This window comes from Seriola lalandi, unplaced genomic scaffold (genome assembly GCF_002814215.2).
Source record: "Seriola lalandi dorsalis isolate HSWRI2012SDOR001 ecotype SW California unplaced genomic scaffold, Sedor1 jcf7180002054543, whole genome shotgun sequence".
Lineage (NCBI taxonomy): Eukaryota > Metazoa > Chordata > Actinopteri > Carangiformes > Carangidae > Seriola > Seriola lalandi.
In genome coordinates, this window is record NW_019525096.1 from 160132 (window position 1) to 178174 (window position 18043).

At 38.6% G+C, this 18043-nt stretch overlaps 1 protein-coding gene across 1 annotated transcript; it reads left to right on the forward strand.

Annotated features, from left to right (window-relative positions):
* Window positions 1-6976: 6976 nt before the first annotated feature.
* On the forward strand, window positions 6977-12159 carry LOC111661319 (interferon gamma-like). Its single transcript, XM_023414835.2, has 4 exons — window positions 6977-7252; window positions 7751-7822; window positions 9730-9987; window positions 10581-12159. The coding sequence occupies exons 1-4, from the start codon at window positions 7133-7135 to the stop codon at window positions 10731-10733; spliced, it is 603 nt and encodes a 200-aa protein (XP_023270603.1). The 5' UTR covers window positions 6977-7132; the 3' UTR covers window positions 10734-12159.
* Window positions 12160-18043: the final 5884 nt, after the last annotated feature.

An 18043-nucleotide genomic window follows, 5' to 3' on the forward strand; every position in this document is an offset into this window, starting at 1 on the left:
CTGACTACAAATTTTACACCTTGTCTTTAAAGCTCTAAACGTGTCCACAGTGTGACCCACCTGTTCAGTATGAAGCTATCTGAACCCATGAACTCTTCAGTCTTATTGCTCAGGCCTTCCAGTTGTTCCAAGAGTTAAAACCATTAGAGGTTGTTGTTGTCCCAGCTGCTGGAACACCTCACCAGATTGTGTTAGATGAGCTCCAACATTAACAGCGTTTAGAAGCAGACTGAAAACCTTTAGTTTTCCAGTGCATTTGATTGATTTTATTGTGGTGGATTGATTTCATGTGTTTGACATGTTTTTGTTTGGTTTTGTTTTTAATGTGAAGCACAATGAATTTCTCCCTGGAATGAAATGTGGGAAGATATATAAAGGGGAAGAATACATATTGTAGATAATGGTGTTATTTAATGTGTTATTTTGCACAGCCTCATATTTTTTATATCTTTTATTCATATGTCATCTGTGGAAACTTTCAAATTGATCTCTATTTATATTTAACCATGCAATGTTTCTCTGTTCTGTTTGTGTTCTTCTCCATATAAATATGGGGATTCATTCTCAACATTGAGGTCACGTCGGTAGTAAATATTTTAATCATAAGGTTTAGCTTTTCCTAGAGCTTTCAAAGGTTTTCCATGGCCTTCTTCAGCAGAAGAAACTTGCTCAGGTTCTTATGTTTAGCTGAAAATGTAAAAGTTGCCCAATAATAAAATATGTAGTATTTTACATAACAAACAGACAAATCAGAAAACAAATGAACAAAACAGAAAATTGAAAATATGAAATACATTGTTTGTTGTGTTTTCTGTTGTATGATTCTTTTTTATTTTTCTTATGAGATGTTGTGATCTTGCTTTTATTTCTTAAATGTGGTTTGTTTTTTCAAGTTTCGGAGGTAACATGTATTTCTGAAAACTTACCACAAGAGATGATAAAGTTTTGATCTCCAGATAACAAAACTGAAAAAGTAACTATTATTGATCACAGCTTCTGTACCTTATTAAAGTTACCTTAAATCTTTATCTTAACTTAACAACATATATACCTGTAACACATTTTTTTTTCAATGGATTTATATAATAATATGTAAATGACACAGTTTTTGATTTAGGTGTTGTGTGATGTGTGAAGGGGTTTCCCCTCACACTCAGTGAGAAGATGGGACTTTTCTGACTCAGAGGAGAGACAAGGTGACTTCTGTTGAAGAAAAAAGTATAGTTTAGAAAAACTGAATCATCCTCCTTGAAGATGAACATGGTCAGTGTGGAATTTAGAAAAATCTATTTGTCCTTCCCCTTTGAGTCAAAATGCATTCCTCTCTACTTCACGCCTAGCAACTAAAAAATTAAAAAGAAAACCATGTTTAGTCCAATAAGTCAAAACACCATTTCCCAAAAGTGACATCCAGAGTAACTGTGCATGTGTGTGACATAATTTATGTTTTTGTTTCTAAAATAGACTCAGTAGTTTCCTAAAATAGCTGTTCACTGTAAATTCATATCAAACAAACAGGAATCCACAATTGGTGCTCTAGTGAGTATTTGGGTCAGCAGGACGATGTGATGCTACAGTGTGGCTCATTGATGTGTTATAATAGTTTTGGGACAATGAAGCCAAGGGCGTAATATCTACTGGGGATAGCCCCAGAGCTTCACCTATCAGGCTTAACAAAGGCTGCCTCACCTGATTAGTTAATCCTGGTGAAGGGGTTAATACAGTTTGAAGAGAATAGCTCAAACTCTGAACACTGAGCACTGAACTCAAAGGTATTGTCAACAACAATAATAGTAGTAATGACACACTACTGTTCAAAAGTTTTAGAACATCCCCATTGTTCCAGTTTATATTGAAATTTCAGCAAAATCCAGTGGAAAACTTTAAATAGTACAAAAGTTAACAGTAAACTTACCAAGCTAAGAAATTAAAAAGTTTGTCAGAACGACTTTCCTGCTAAATACTTTGAAAACCTTGTGCAGATGTACCAAGAACTTGTGCTGTTTTAAAGGTAGCCCAGCTGGCAGCCGAAGTCAATGGATTCTAACGCCTGATTTAGGTTGAAAAAGAAAATCAGGTTGATGTCCAAACCCAGCGTTGGCTAATTGACGATTTGGTGTTTGATAGTTGACATTGGGTTTTGCTCACAACCAGGATGTCAGTATTACCATGTTCCAGTACAACAAGTCGGAAGCTTGTTATTGTTGTTGCTTGTTGTCGCTATTGTTAGCAATACTTGTTGATGACAATGCATTACACAGTAGTTTGCGCTTACAAACACCATAGCAACACAAACAGAAGTTGATCAGTACCCTGTGTATGAGTGATTTAAGGACTGCTATTACTATGCCTTCACTTGTTGATGTACGAAGTGGCCATCTTGGATTTTGAGGTTGGGGTTGGTGAGGTTCTTCCGACTTTCCGAGATGGAAATCCAACTTCAGTGGAGGTTCCCGTTGAAATTTACAACTGGGAACTCGGAAATTATATGTGTGCCTCCACCGAACCAAGTGTACTAATTACTCAAAAAAGTATGAGCTTGAACTTGTATCGAAGGATTGACAATATTTTGTGGGGTCTCATTTCCCTCTTTCAAGCAATTACGTGGGTTCTCAGCAGAACCAACATTGCTGCTTCTTTTACACTATGTTTAACTGTAGACTGAAGTGTAGACAGTTGCAGGAAGAATTGTATTGCAATGGAAATAGTTTTAGTTAGTTAGTTAGTTAGTTAGTTAGTTAGTTAGTTACTAAATCACAAATTCTCATGTTTACTTACATGTGCATTATCTAACATTCTCAGTCAAAGTTCATAATCAAAAAGGGAGATTATTTTGAAGTTGATGATCAGGAATCCTAACAGACTTTCAGAAATTCTGCAGAAATTAAGTCAAAGATCATTCAAGTTCATGATGATATCTACAAAGAAACGTCTGTTAATTCCTCAAAACAGAAACAAACTCTACCTGTGAAACCTCTTCCTGTTTGTGAGTGAATAGGGGATACCCATGTGCTGCACATTTATTCTTTAACACCTGAACGTCAAAAACAACTCTACTCATCTCTCTTCCTGTTTCCTGCGTTTCTTTCATGCTGAGCTCAGCACTTGATGTGACTTCCCCACTGAGCTCAGCCCTGAATCCAGCTGTGTTTCTGCAGCATTCCTGAAAGAGTGAATGATGATGATAGGTAATGGAGAAACGTTACTTAACACTAAACCTAATAAGCAGACTTTTTCATGTGAAATGTGTTGGATCTGCAAGTCCAGTAACCTCAAGAATGACACTCAGTTTGTTTTTTGGGCTGTGACTGAGTTGCGTTGCTCGGATGAGTCTTGCTGGCACAGCTTATATGCAAATCATAATTGATGGCAGCTCTATGTCTCACAAACAATTGCTGCTTGCAAATTGGAGATAATTTTGTTAGGCTTTAACACACCCATGGGTCAAAAGTCAGTAGTTTGTTTTGAATGTGAAACATTGAATCCACAAGCATCTGTGTTGCACAGTGGATTATGCAAAGTAACTGGGAAATGCCAGGGTAAAGAAAAGTCTGATTTAACTGTATGGTTAAATAGAGCTGGTCAGCACAGCTTGTTATCAATCAACGACATTTAAGTTAAACTGTGTGCACACTAAATTGTTTCATTTCAAGCAATTTCATTGAAACTTAGCATATTGAAGTTGTTTGCTGTAGTTATTAAGAAAAAAAAACTAGACTAGGTTTTAACTAGAATCCCCACCCGTGGTTGAACCCTTACGCCAACTAGACAAGTTGCAGGAAATATGTTCACAATCTCCTTCCTGAGTTACAGCATTGAATAATGGCCATAAGTGATTTTGCACTTCATCATTTTATCCTATTACATATTTGTGTTAAGTTGATCTTTGACCTTTAATGTCCAAAATGTAATCTGTTTTTGAGTCAAGTTGAAATTTGTACCAGATCTAATGAGATTTCCTCCAGACATTCCTGATATATGGCATTCACAAAAATGTGAGGTCACCGTGACCTTGAACCTTTTTTCAATCTCCAAAATTGAATCATTTCATCTTTGAGTCCAAGTGAAGGTTTGTGCAGAATCTTAAGAAATTCCCCCGGATGGTCAATGTGTTTTATGAGGTCACAGTGACAATCACCTTTGACATTTCAGCTTTAAAATTGAATCAGTTCATCTTTGAATTCAAGTGAACATTTTTCCAAAATTGAAGAAATTCCCTCAAAGCGTTCCTGAGATTTACCTTCACAAGGATCGGATGTTCAGACGGAAGAACAACCAATAGCGTTTGGCTGTTGCTGCTGCAGAGGCATGAAAAAAGGCCAAAATAAAGTAGATGTCACTGGTCAGATGGTTGAATTTATCCACTTCATTCCCATTTAGCTCATGAGCATCAGTTCAGCTTCTTCTCATTTACAGTAAAACATTTTCTCTGAAGCTCTGATGCTCATCTGGTTTTCACTTAGCTTTTTCTTGCTTTTCTTTGATGCAGCTTCCTGAAGGTTTATTCCAATCTCCTGTTTACTCTGTTGATATTTTCAGTGGTACTTCTGCTCAGGAACACATTTCTATTAGTTTTTATATAATTATCTAAGTGTTTGTGTATGTTCATTTCACTATTTTTCTGTGGACCAAGAGGCTTACTGTACTTGTGGGGTCCACAAAGCTGTCGGACCCCACAAGTTTAAATGGCTGTTTGAGGGTTAAGACTTGGTTTTAGGGTTCCGGTTAGACTCAGGTCTAGGTTAGGGTAAGGGTCAGGCATGCAGATGTAATGGTTAAGGTTGGATAAAGGGTTAGGGAATGTATAATGTCAATAACGGGTCCCCACCAATATAGCAAGACAAGGATGTGTGTGTGTGTCTGTACATATATAAAAATAGGTGTGTAGCTGACAAGAAAAGCCCTGTAATATGTCAGTTTCCTTTAAACTGAATCAGACACTCGTAACTCGGTGCATTACTCAGTAGAATCACCTCACACCTTCTGGGGGTAACTGCTTCATGACATAATTTCCTGTCCTCGTCTTGCCTGTCAGTCTCTGGTTACATCATATTATACAATATTACCCAGAATACTATGCAAAAACTTCACCGTTGTTCCTTGTTAATAATTTGATAATTTGACTTTAATACTATTAAAAGTGCAAACTGTTACAGTATAATTTAATATCATCAACATACAACTGTTCATCCATTACCCTTAGCTCATAGTTGATCTGTTTATCTGTTATTTATGTTTGTCCATGTATTACAAGTGTTCATCCAGTACTTTTAACCAACATGTGGCTTCATCTGCTCAGTAGATTACAGAAATAATTTGGCGATAGAGGCCATTGAAGACAGTAGTTTTAATATTTGATGTGCAGCTGGCAGCCATGTTATAAACAGCTGCTTGTGTTTCACTCTCAAACCTTTCAGTCCACACCACATTAAAATCGGCACAGTCATGTCGTATTGTTAGATGGCTAACCACAGTAACCAGCGCTGTCTTTATTATGAACACATGCGATTAGCACACCAAACCAACCCAGAAATCTAAGTGTGGTCATGGACTCAGACCTAAAGTTTAACATCCACATTAAGACAATTACATTACCCCTTAAGGTTGTATCAAGAATTAAAAGACTCATATCTCAGCAGGATTTACATTAAAAAGTCTACTTGTCTCTACTCTCCACTTGATTTGAAAATACTACTCATCTGTTGATCTGTTCTGAACCTCTCAGACGATCTGAGACAAGTTCGCTTTCAGTCCAAACTAAACCTGGAGAACCAGCGTTCAGTTTTCATGCCCCACATATCTGAAACAACCTCTCAGAAAACTCGGTCAGTTCTTTTAAATCAGATATTAAGACTTCTTTCTTTGCTGCTGTGTTTGTCGAGCTGTACTTGGACGGCCTGGTTCATTCACTACTGAACTGTATTTCTGTTCCCCTGGTTTGTTGAGTTTTTATCTTCTCTTTTGAAACCCATTTGTTTTGGGTTGTATTGTTTTGTATCTTTTATATTGTCTTGTCAAAATAAAAAATGAATGAAAAAGTCCTGTTTGCAACAAGATGCACTTGATGATATAAAAGCACTGATTAATGCAGTGATATTGATAAAGGATTCACAGGCTGTGGCCCAGCGGTTTCCATTTGAATGCTAGTAGAACCTCCCACTGGCTTCGGATGATGCTCCAGTGGTTTCTAGTAGCTTCGATTAAAGTCATCAAACCTTTAGAGTCTCGGTAAAACCACAAATGCAGACATTGTAGATATATATAGTTCAGCCATGTTGGTTTATTTCACCTCAATCCCACTTAAAACCTGTATTCGAGCACCAAATCTGGATTAATCTGCCACTGGTTGAGTGAGCCGCTCGTACTACAAGTCTATTTTACACCTTTAGAAGAAACCAACGAGCTGGTGAAAATGGTTGCCAATAGGTTTAATATGCCTCAGTTTCAATTACACCACCACCAGAAACCTTTCCCAATAAAACCACAGGTGCAATAGATTGCTCAGGGGTTCGTAAGGGTTTCCATTACATTCTACTGGATTCTAATGATTTCCGACGCGGGCCGCAGACTACGCATCTCAGATAGCGCAGTTTCCAATGGTTTCTACTTGAATCTCAATATGCTCCATTTGGCTCAAGTACAGGCCTCTGTCAGAAACCATTAGAGCTCCGGTTATGACCAGTAAATATATTAATTCCAATAAATTCATTGGGTGATGTGGATTTGTGCAGCGAGCATGCTTTGTGTCTGACATGCATGAGTGGGAGACCCCTCACCCACTTCTATGAAGTTTGGTGATTTAAAGGAAACTGCACAACCACAGTTTTCACACCTAGATCATCGCTGCATCACATTCTCTCTCTCTCTCCCCTATTCATGTCTGTGTCTCTCTGCCCCTTTGCCTTGCTCTCTCTCTCTGTGATATAAATATAAGCTTTCAACACAAGTCAAACAGTTTGAGCCAACTTCATGGTAAGAGACACACGACTGTCAGTCAGACACATCAACAGTCAGAGAGGTGTTCGCTCGTCGCTTGGACAAGGATTGAAAACCAGCGCTCACAATAGGCCGGGACAGGCTTGGGATTCAATCGACAACCAGCGGGAAAGGGTTTATTACAAGAAGTGATACGATGGTTACAACGGCGAGGGCAATGGTCTGTCTGACCCTCTGGTTTTCTGTGTGCCAGGTCAGAGCCTTCCACATCCCTCCAAAGATGAACAAAACCATCCAAGAACTAATGAATCACTATGTGAGTACTTCAGATACCGCTTCTGTAGATATTGCTGATGCTTGTGCTTGTGTGTCAGTCTCTGTGGCACCACAGAGACTGGTGCTCGCTCTCTGTTTCATCCTCTTGATTCTCTCTCACCACAAACACACACATGCGCAAACACACCCTTTTTATTCTGCACTTGCTGAGAGTTCAAAGGCCTATTCTGGTGTGTGTGTGTGTGTATTAATCCATCAACACACACAAAGAGTTTACTGCAACATTATTTATCATTATTATTTAAATCAAATTAATGTAAATTCTATTATACTCATATGGTAATGCAATGAACAGCAGGGCCGATGTATTTGATGATACATTCAGGGAATCATTTTATTATTATTTCATTAATTAAAGCTTTGTGACACACGCCTCTGAACTTTAGCTGTCTGATTGTTCTTGAATTCATCAATGCATGCATGAATGCATTTATGTGAGATGTTAACTAAAAAACGTGTCTCTTTGTCTTTTTTGCAGGACGTTTCAGCTAAGCTGATTTTTAGCGGGAAGCCCATCTTCTCCAAGGAGGCGCTGAATGGCAAAATGGAGGTAAATAAAAGTCCAGTTCAGCTTGTACTCATCCACAAATAGCAACGTAAACTCTCTGTGGTCAGTTTGTGTTAGGTTGTGGTTTTATACACAATTCATCTGCTCTCTGCTTTTTAACCTCATAGTCTCCGCTTTTAAAACATCCAAGGAAATACCTAGAAAACATTGCAGGCAGAGTACGGGCCTCAAAGGCAAAGTTTCCTGTGGGGAGTGTGGGAAGTTCAGGCGTGCCATTTTCTCTGGTGTTGCACAAATCAAAACTCCAACGATGTTCTTAACCACAACCTTAAAGCAACAGTAGTCAGCCCAGTTTGGCTTTGTCCTGCGTTAAAGAACACACCTGAAAACACCTGCACCGCTCACTAATGAACACATTGTATTTTGTGCATTCAATCCTTACACAAACAGAAATATAGAAATAAAAACTGTGGATTCGGGGGGAGATGATGCACACTGGGTAGTTTCTACTTAACCAATAAGTTCTGCTGTGCAGCATCTCCAGCCATAGAACAGGTTTCTGGACCTTAAAGGCACCGAACCTGACAACCTCACCGATAATAAGCTATACACAGTCACTGTAGTAACAGCATATAAGTTTCCTTAAACTCACACTTAGCGTACGTTTTGATTAACATTTATATGTCTAGGTTGTGTTGAGGTTTTTGTGGGTTATTTTTTTGTTCTGCTGGCTCTGCACTGTGCAACCTTTGTGCAACTTTTCTCAGACTCCACATGAAACTTTCACTCTTCACCTGCAGTGACACAAAGCCATTTCAATTTGGTTTCATGTAGCAAGTTTCGACTCAGCAGTGTCTAACAGATTAACACCAAGCTGTGAGTCTTTACATGTTACAGGCTGCATTGTTTCACTTGGTTGTTTTTGTGAAGTCCTGTGTGGTTTGCCATAGAACATCTAGGGAAGATGAGCTCGAGGGACAGCTAGCTAGTTCATATGAAAATAAACATCGAATGAAGATTGAAATTTGCTTCAGATTTACATTTGATGATAGTTTTAGAAACTAAACTTTTTAAAGTAAAATATTGTCAGTCACGAAGGACCTACACTCCAAGAAAGTGCCAGGTATTCGGTTGAGTCAGGCCGATAACAGCTGTGCTCTGAGCACTTGGATCAGCTTTGGCCCAGTGTTGGCACTGGAATCAGGAATATGATTGTTATATCGGCCCAAACATGGCCTGGATCTGGCATGGCTGGACATGGATGTTGTCATTATGAATTTGTATCTAAAGTATTAATGGCAGGGAACAGGTTGTTGTACAGACATTGGTGTTTAGCATAGACTTAACACACACTCCCCTCTGGGCTTTCCCATTTTTTTTTTCCCTCACCACAACAGTGTTTGATTAAACTTCAGAGGTTTCGAATGTGTTCCAGCCGAAACACCTCATGACTCATCTGAGGTGTTTTAGCAAACAACTGGCAACAATTAAGAAACTGAATTGTGTTGAAAACACAGTTTCAGAAGGATTGGTCACGGATTGGTCAGTTCTTTTCTAATCAGTCAGACCTTTTTACCTTTGACCTGAGTTCTTGTTTCCAAATGAGCTTCAGACCTGTTGGACATGGCATTTGTGTTTCACTGTCAATGAGTGACATTTCCCTTTAAGGCCTACTCTAAGCTTTATTTAACCTATGTGGGAAACCACAGAGTTTTTCCACTGTGTGAAACATTTTCAATGCACCAAGGCTGGTAATGAGTTTGTCAAGCCAGAGCAGATCAGCTTATTTTTAATGTAAATAACTCTTCCACTGCTTTTATGTTTTATTAATGTGTCTTTTCATATTTAATTTCCTATCTTTTTAAGGCAGGTTTTGGTTTGAAATTAGTTAAAAATCCACCATCAGAAACAATAGCTTACTTGATTACCTCTTCATTTCTCCCTTTCAGACAAAAAGGGTGTTTTTGGGCGGCGTTTTGGAGGCCTATGAAAAGATCATTGGCCAGATGTTGAAGGAGCTGCCTACCCCGAGCCCTCAGACAGTCACCGCTGCCCCCAGCAACAACGCTGACACCAGGTTGCAAGGGGGCGAGGATGTCAGGGTGCAGCTGAGCTACATCCTGAAGAAGGTCCAGGAGCTGAGGAAACACCATTACCAGGAGCAGGACATGTTCCTGCAGAGGCTGCAGGCCCTCAAACACATCAAGGTAGAGACACATAGACTCACAGAGAGAGAGAGAGAGAGAGAGAGAGAGAGAGAGAGAGAGACATGGACTTAATCAATCAGGCTTTATGATCTGGATAGAAATGATACTGTATCAGGTTTAAGGAGGGTTTCTTTAGGGCTTAAGAAAGGCTTATCAAGGATGCCTGATGCATGACAGGAAATAATTCTTAAGGAAGGTTTATGTAAGGCTTCATCAAGGTCTGCTTACAGAGCACTTGACACTTGATGGATCTCTTAAAGGCCTTGAAGTAAGTTCGAGAAGGTCTTAGGTGGCAAGTAGGGCTTTATAAAGGATTATGTAGGTTTTTGGGGGCTTAAATTTAGGCTTATCAAAGGTTTTTATTGGGCCAATGAAGATCTTATCCAGGCTCAAAATAAGGCTTTTAAAAAGAGCGTTTTGTTGGGCATACGTAGAGTTTATATTATAAGTAAAACTTTTCTAAAGGTTGTACAGGACTTTTAATGGGTCTATGTGATGTTACTGTTATTGTTACTGTACTAAACTAATTCTACCTATTGGTTATGGTCATTGTGATTAATGTCAAATTTCCCTCTCCGTCTTTGTCTTCCCAGATGGATGACCTCATCATCCAGAACAAAGCGCTGTTTGAGCTGCCGTTTCTGTACGCGGAGGCCAGTTCCCTGCCCGACAGCATGAAGATGCAGATGAGGCAGCGGCGGCGTCGGCGGCAAGCACGGAGGGTCAAAACTAGTCAGAGAGCCTGAGATGTGAGGAACCAATGACGGCAAGAAAGCTTAAAGGCAAAAACAACAATAATAGTAGAACAAGGACGGAGAATATTTAATGACATATTTTAAAATAGATAAAATAACATGAGAAACAAAACCAAACAAATATCCAAACTTAAATCAGCGTGCCTATTTTTTCTTTTTCTGTTTTAGGAGGTGATTACAGGGATGATTTTATAGATATTTATTATACTGAACCAGCAGCCTAAGCCTAATAAATATTGCAGTTTTGTAAAATGTATGTATTTTTTAGTAGTTCGATGTTCGATACTTGAAAGCAGTATGGTGATTTGATCCAGAGAGCTGATATAATAATGCAATAATAATGCAAATAACATTCAATATGGAGTTTCACTCACTTGTAATAATCATGTCAATCAATATTGCCTTGAAACACTTGATTGCTCAATTGTTTTTTATTTGTTTTTGTTAAAAATCTTTTTAATTGATGTAAAAACTGCAGATTTAATGCTCAAAGATCAACCAGATAGAATTAAGATTAAGGTCATTCTAGTAATTTTTATGGTAAATTACATGTAATTATTTTGTTTTATTTTCATTTTTTAGAAATGATAAAAGCAGGTGACAAAAATTAAAGGAAAAGGATCAAGTGCTACAAGGCAAAAAATTTAGAATTTATTTTTTGATTGAGTGAAACTCCTACTTGATGCACTCGGATTGGTGGTGGAGAGGTGGGCGGTGCCAGACTGATGAGAAAGTCCTGATTGAGTGAAATTTATGTTTTGACATGTGAAATATGGCCTTTATGATATTTCACATGTCAAATGTCTTTAAAGTTTTCACCTTAGATCTCCAAATATACAGAACATACAGCTATACGTTAATTTATCAAATGTGAAATGTTACATTTGCAACTGAAATGTCCAAAACGAACGTGATAAAACCTCTACAAAGCTCTGAAAATTCAGTCTGCCATAAACTGCCTAGCAACCGGATTTAAAGCTGATATCTCTGCCAAAGTTTAAGAGTTGTACATTTTAGACATTTTATAAATTAAGCAGAATTTCTCGTAAACAGGACTGTCACTGCCATAGCCTGCCACCATCAGCTCCATTGTACTGCCTAAGAGAACTGATGATGTTTACAGTACAAAATACACCAGAGTTTATTGCTGATGTACTTAAATGTACCACAAGTCCTCTGAACATTCAGCCCCAGCACTGAAGTACTTCACTGCGGTAAAAATACTGTAATAGAAGTACAATACTCTTCAGGGATTTTTGTTTTTTTCTGACATGTAATTTTCTATATTTATTTTCATATTTAAGGTGTTTATTTAATACTGAAAAATGTTGTTATGAGTGATTGGTTGATTATTTATTATGTATTTATTGATTGGCACATGCAGACAAATGCACTGAATAAAACAGAATGAACTTCAGCTTTTCTATTGTCTGATTCTTGCCATGATTTTTAGGATTCTAGTATCTAACTATCTTGTAGCAGTTTGTAATTGATTTTACGTGACTGTTGAACTTTAGGTCAGAGTCCACGATCACAGATTTCTGACTAGGTTTTTGGTTTTTAAAGACTGAGAGTCAACAGTTATTTCAGTTTTGTCGCTATTTAGAAGAAGGAATGTAGGGCATTCATTCATTAATCATTAATTTGACAAAACAATGTCACCTAGAAGTCCATTTGGTAGCTGCTCTGGAGCTTTTGATCATGCTACATGATCATCATCAGCCAAGGGACTGTAATTGTTTATTTTTCCACTCATATGACCTCTCATTCTTAAAGCCGACATAGACAAGAGGTCCTTAAATATAATTTAAAGATTGCATAAGAAGTGGAAATTTGAACATCCCACAACTGGCCAGTTCATGTGATATGATTGAAAGCTCCGGAACAATTACTTGGACCTTGAGTTGAGACTGTTTCGTCAAGTGTGTCTAGGGTCAAGAATCAACTTTGAAACATGGTCACTGATTTGTTTGATTCACAGGACTGCAGTCACTCGGCAAACCTAAAATGTACATTTTGGTGTCATCTGCATAAAATATGATCAAGTTGATTTGTATCATTAACAGTATAAATGTAGAGTTTTTTTTGCTTAATGGAAATATAAAAATATAGGAGGCCCTATGATTGAGCTGTGGGTTACTCCACACATTATTTTGGTCAACTTGGATTGAGTTGTTGAGTACAACAAAGTAACTCCTCTGACAAGAAATGAAGCATATTTCTGCTTACTGTAAATCTTCTTGAGCTTTCATGGTCTTCATCAGTAAGAAGTCCACAAATTTTTGCTGAAACGCTTGAATTTCCACTAAGTTGACCTTGTTTTACATTTTATTTAACCACATGACTATTTCCAAAGTCAATAATGAAACTTCAAACTCAAATTCATTCCTGTCGCGGACATTAGATGCCAGATACATTAAGGCCATAAGAATCCACTTTTTAGTCTGTCTTGTGCAAAAGCATTATGAGCTAAATGTATATAGAATGTGTTAGTTATCAACCTAGGGCTTGGGCCCCTTTAAGGAGTCATGAAATCTGAGGGGGTTATGAAAATAAAGAAGAAAATAATGTTCTGATACCCATGTTTTTGTATTTTTCTGTAATATTTTCAGTTTATTGTGAAATATTGGTAAGTCTGACCTCTTTGGGTCTCAAAACAGTTTTTTAAAATCAAAATCATGTGAGAAGTCACGAGGGGGAATGTGTCTCCATGCAGACTCCTGCGCGTACAAACTAGGCTGACAGGCCCTTTTGGCTGGTAAAGACAAACACATGAATACAGGACAGTTAATCTAGCATGTAACCGTAAATACTTCAACACAGAAAACAAGTTACTGCAACAAAAAAAATCAGTCACACAAACTGTTGTTATTGTGTGTTGAAGCTCAAAGACCACGCTGCCCTGCAGGCAGGCAGGGGAGGCAGGGTATTTCTGCAGCTACAAAAGCTGCAAAAGCCCACCCTCCCTCCAACCCGCAGCCGTCATGTCACTTCCTGTGACATCACTTCTGGTAAATGACAGGTAGCTTTCTTTTACAGTAACTGCAGCTTACCCATAGTGCACCCTGCTCAGTGTGAGGCTGTGAATTCTAAGAACCAGAGCTGTGCTTCCCCACAGCAGCTGGGAGATATGCTGCTGTGTTTGTGTCTTTGTGTGTGTGTGTGTCAATAAAAAGTCTTAAAGGGAACTCACAACTGCTATGCACATTGTATAAAAAGGACAGAGACAAATAGTTATATTTTTAATCATTTTTTCAAAGGAGTAGTTAATCCTGGGTTCACCCTTACACCAGGGTGGTGATGTTAAGACATTTCAGGTCAGACCAAAATGTATATTTTATGTAAATCTGATCTTATGTAAGACTTTATGACTGTGGCTGTATGTGTGCGTTTGTTGTCCTGCTGCAGAACGGACCTGGGACCGATCAGACGCCTCCTGATGGTTTCGTGTAATCGGCAAGAATCTAAATATCTAAAGTGTCTAGAATGTTTGCACAGTCCTTTGTACAGATCTGGTTTGCAAGAGAGACCAAAAGAAACAGAAAACAAAGACACAAACAGACAAACAAACAGCATCATAAAATCACAAACCTCTCTCTAACAGTGCAATGGCTCTTTTTGCATTTGTTGCACAATCATTTCTGTCACTTCTCATGTTAACAACTCAGGGCAAAACTATGAATGAATCTGGTAATGTGCTCTGTTATCCCCTTACTTACACAATATCACATCTCCCCTCTCTCTATGACTACTGGCTTTTCACAGTTCACGTACACTGTGGTTTTCTGATGTAGCTCTGACTGTCCTTTAGACTCGATTTAGAAATGTATTTCCTTAGAAATTGATGAAAAAGTCGAAAATGTACCCTACTACAGTATCTCACAAAGTTCGGGAAGGTGAAAAAAAAATCCTGGATCTGCCATCAGTAAACCAAGTTTGGTGCAAATTGGTTCCGCACTTTTTGCGTAATCTAGCTAACAAACAAACAAACAACCCAACAAAGAGACATGGGTAAAGACATAACTTTCTTGGCGGAGATACAGACCCTAAAAAATAAAATGGAGACACAGGATGATAATGCCCCCATCCACAGGGCAAGAGGGGTCACTGATGGTTTAAGTATGAAAATAATGTGAATTATATGCTATGGCCTTCACAGATCAGACACTCGGAGAATCAATGACAAGGTGGAAAGGGTGCGTTTGTCGCTGACTTTTTTCAGCGTTGGCAATGGCCTGATACAAGTATATATATATATATATATATATAAAAGCGGCATGAAATGATATAAATAAATAAGACTGTGGGTGTTAGATGAGGTGGCAGCTACAAATGAGAAGTTACATGAGCAGATAATGAGGCTGGCACACGGTCTGGACTTCACTTTGTCTTTAACCACATGTTTCTGCTGTTTCTGTTAGGTGGGAGTTGGGGTGAAGGGTGTTGAGGACAACTGCAATGGTAAAGGGCACTTCAGCAGGAAAGCAATGGAAACCATGACTACACCGAGAGAAACACACTGGGAGTCAGCTTTTAACCCCCCACCACTTATTTCTGTGGTTTGTGTGTTCATGTGTGTGCGCTCATGTGTGTGTTTCAGTGTGAGTCAACATGTTGCAAAAGCTATTGCAGGAGAGAGCACTTGAGTTTTTGCATGACAGATGATTCAGAATTCAGTCACAGCTCTGCAAACAGTCTGCTAGGCGACATGATGGAGAGTGGATGCATCAGTAAGCACACACTGGACTTAACTGGTCTCAGATCAGTTCCTTCTGGTTTATGTAGCTGGTAGCATCCTGTTTAATTATGACAGTGTATGTTGAAAAGATCAGGTGCTGTTAAATAAGCCGGGCTCAAAAAATTAATGTGTCAAGTTTGTCTTGTGGGGAAAAAAAACCTGAAATGAAACACATCGGTAGCAAGAGAAATGAGGAAGAGTAGCAGACTCTAGCACTGATAGCAGGCGCAGACGGTTTTTGAGCTAAATGCTAACTCACAATGACAATGCTAACACGGTGATGTTTAACAAGTATTAGCCCTTTTCTACTGCATGGTGTCAGCTCAACGTGACTTGACTTGACTCACCTTTTTTAGAATCGGGCAAAACTTGTCAGTAGTACCTGGTACTTCCTTCGGTATCACCTCAGCCGTGGTTCGATTCCCATAATGTGATGTGAAGACATTGCACACTACTAACTGGTCAGAAAGAAGCAACATCCGCCATTTTAAAACAGTAAAGCGACTGTGCGCCGCTCCCTGTAGCCTGTTACATTTCTGTTAGTTGTTGGTCTATACTTTTAGTACGACAACCTGTAAAACCAACTGAGGAGGAGCAGATGTTTCTCTGTTTGGTTTCCCTTTGATACCCCTCCATTGTTTATGTGCTTGATGTCACAATATACTATATAATACTATCCGCATTGGAAAAAAAAGTTCCTAGTACCAAAAGCGGGTTGAGTCAGTACCTTGTGCTGGAAATACGCTATATGAGTGTACAGCCCTGATAGTAGCTCTGTGAGTCTAAACGCTAACAGTCTCACAATGACAATGCTGAGCGGTTATTGGAAGTATGTTTACTGTGCTCACCATCTTCTTTTAGCTTGTTAGTATGCTAACATTTGCTAATTAACTAGTAAATACAAACTACAGAGGCTGATGGGAATGTCATTATCTTACCAAAGTATTGACAAATTATCATTTGACCTGATGATGTCGCTGGATGGAGGCCTGTAGTTCACGTCATGGTAATAGCTGTTGAGCTATTTCAGTTCAGGCCAAAGTAATGGAATTACTAACTTACACTGTCATTGCCAGCATGCCAGTTGAATGTCAAAACGAAAGAACTGCTGACAGTGTTTTTGTTCCTCTGTGTCTGCAGCTGCAGAGACAATAAGACACGTTAAAGCTGCCCTGTATTTTATGAGATATGCTGATTATGATTGACTTTTAGCCATGCTAGCAGTGGCTCTATGGGGGGAAAGTCATTGCTCCACGACTTTGGTCCATAATTAAATATTGCAACAACAACGAGAGTTTTTTTCTGTGTGTGTTCAGAATCAGAAGGAAATGCTTGTCTTGCCCACAGACACATGCATGCACAGTCACAGATCTCTATCTTAACCACTGAAACAAGATGAAATGATCAGGAGATAAAGTGAGAAACAGAAATACTTGAGAAGTAACACAGAATGAAAAACAGGAGTTAGATATAGAGTTCTCAGTTGAGGTGTCGGCGATGCTGCTGGATCACTAATAAACTCTTCATAGTTGTCTTAATAAAAGTTGACTCCATTTTGGACTCTCTTTCACCTCAAGGATCAATAGTGAACGTTGAACTCGTCATGAAAAATTTAGCAGATTTACTTCTGTAGAGATTCCATTGGATTTAATTAATTTCACTATGAATTTTTTTTAACTGCTAGTGTGAATGTGCAGAACATATGACACATTAAAGGCCTGGTCACACTACCATTTAAAACAGCTGACAGTTTGATAAGCAGTTAGGAAGCTCATTATTACTCTCGTGCAGGAGTTCATCATTACTCATAGAGGTCATTTCCCACTTCAGTAACTGTTCATAGAGAGAAATAATAAAAGAAGATGTCAGGGAGGAGTAAACAGCATAGGGAAGGTTAAATAATTGTACAAAGACTTCAAAATTATCATCTTTTTAGTGAAACTCTCATGCATTCAAAATCCAGACTGCAGACTGTTTAGTGGAGCTGGATGTCAAAGTCCCGAATCATGATTCAGATATATAGGATAAATACAGACGCTGCATAAAGATCTTCTCAGAATTGACTCAAATTTCTTCTGCTTTCAACAAGTGAGCAACTCAGTAACCCACAAGGACTCTGACAGAGATGCTAATGAGTTTTTTGAATTTGACTTCATCTTGCATTGAGCAGAATATTCAAATTTCACTCATGAGTCTTCTAGGTTATTTAGGGTGAACTGGCCCTTTAAGGAAGCTGGAGTTTTATATGAAAGTTTGCGCTTTTGTGTTTGTGCATAAAAAAGATAATCACTTTCTTTTTTAAGTACATTATTTATCACATAAAGTTTCATGGTTTCAGTGAAAAGTGCTGACTGTTCAAAATAGAAAAAAACATTATGGCTTAGTTTCATTAAACACAGACACACACACACACACACACACACACACACACACACAGTTACAGCTCATTAACATATTAGACAGAAACTCACTGTGGCATTTCCATGAAGTTATGTGTTGTTTCCTGTTGAAAAGGAAGTTCTCAGTGGGTTCACAGCAACACCCCCCACCCCCCACCCCCACC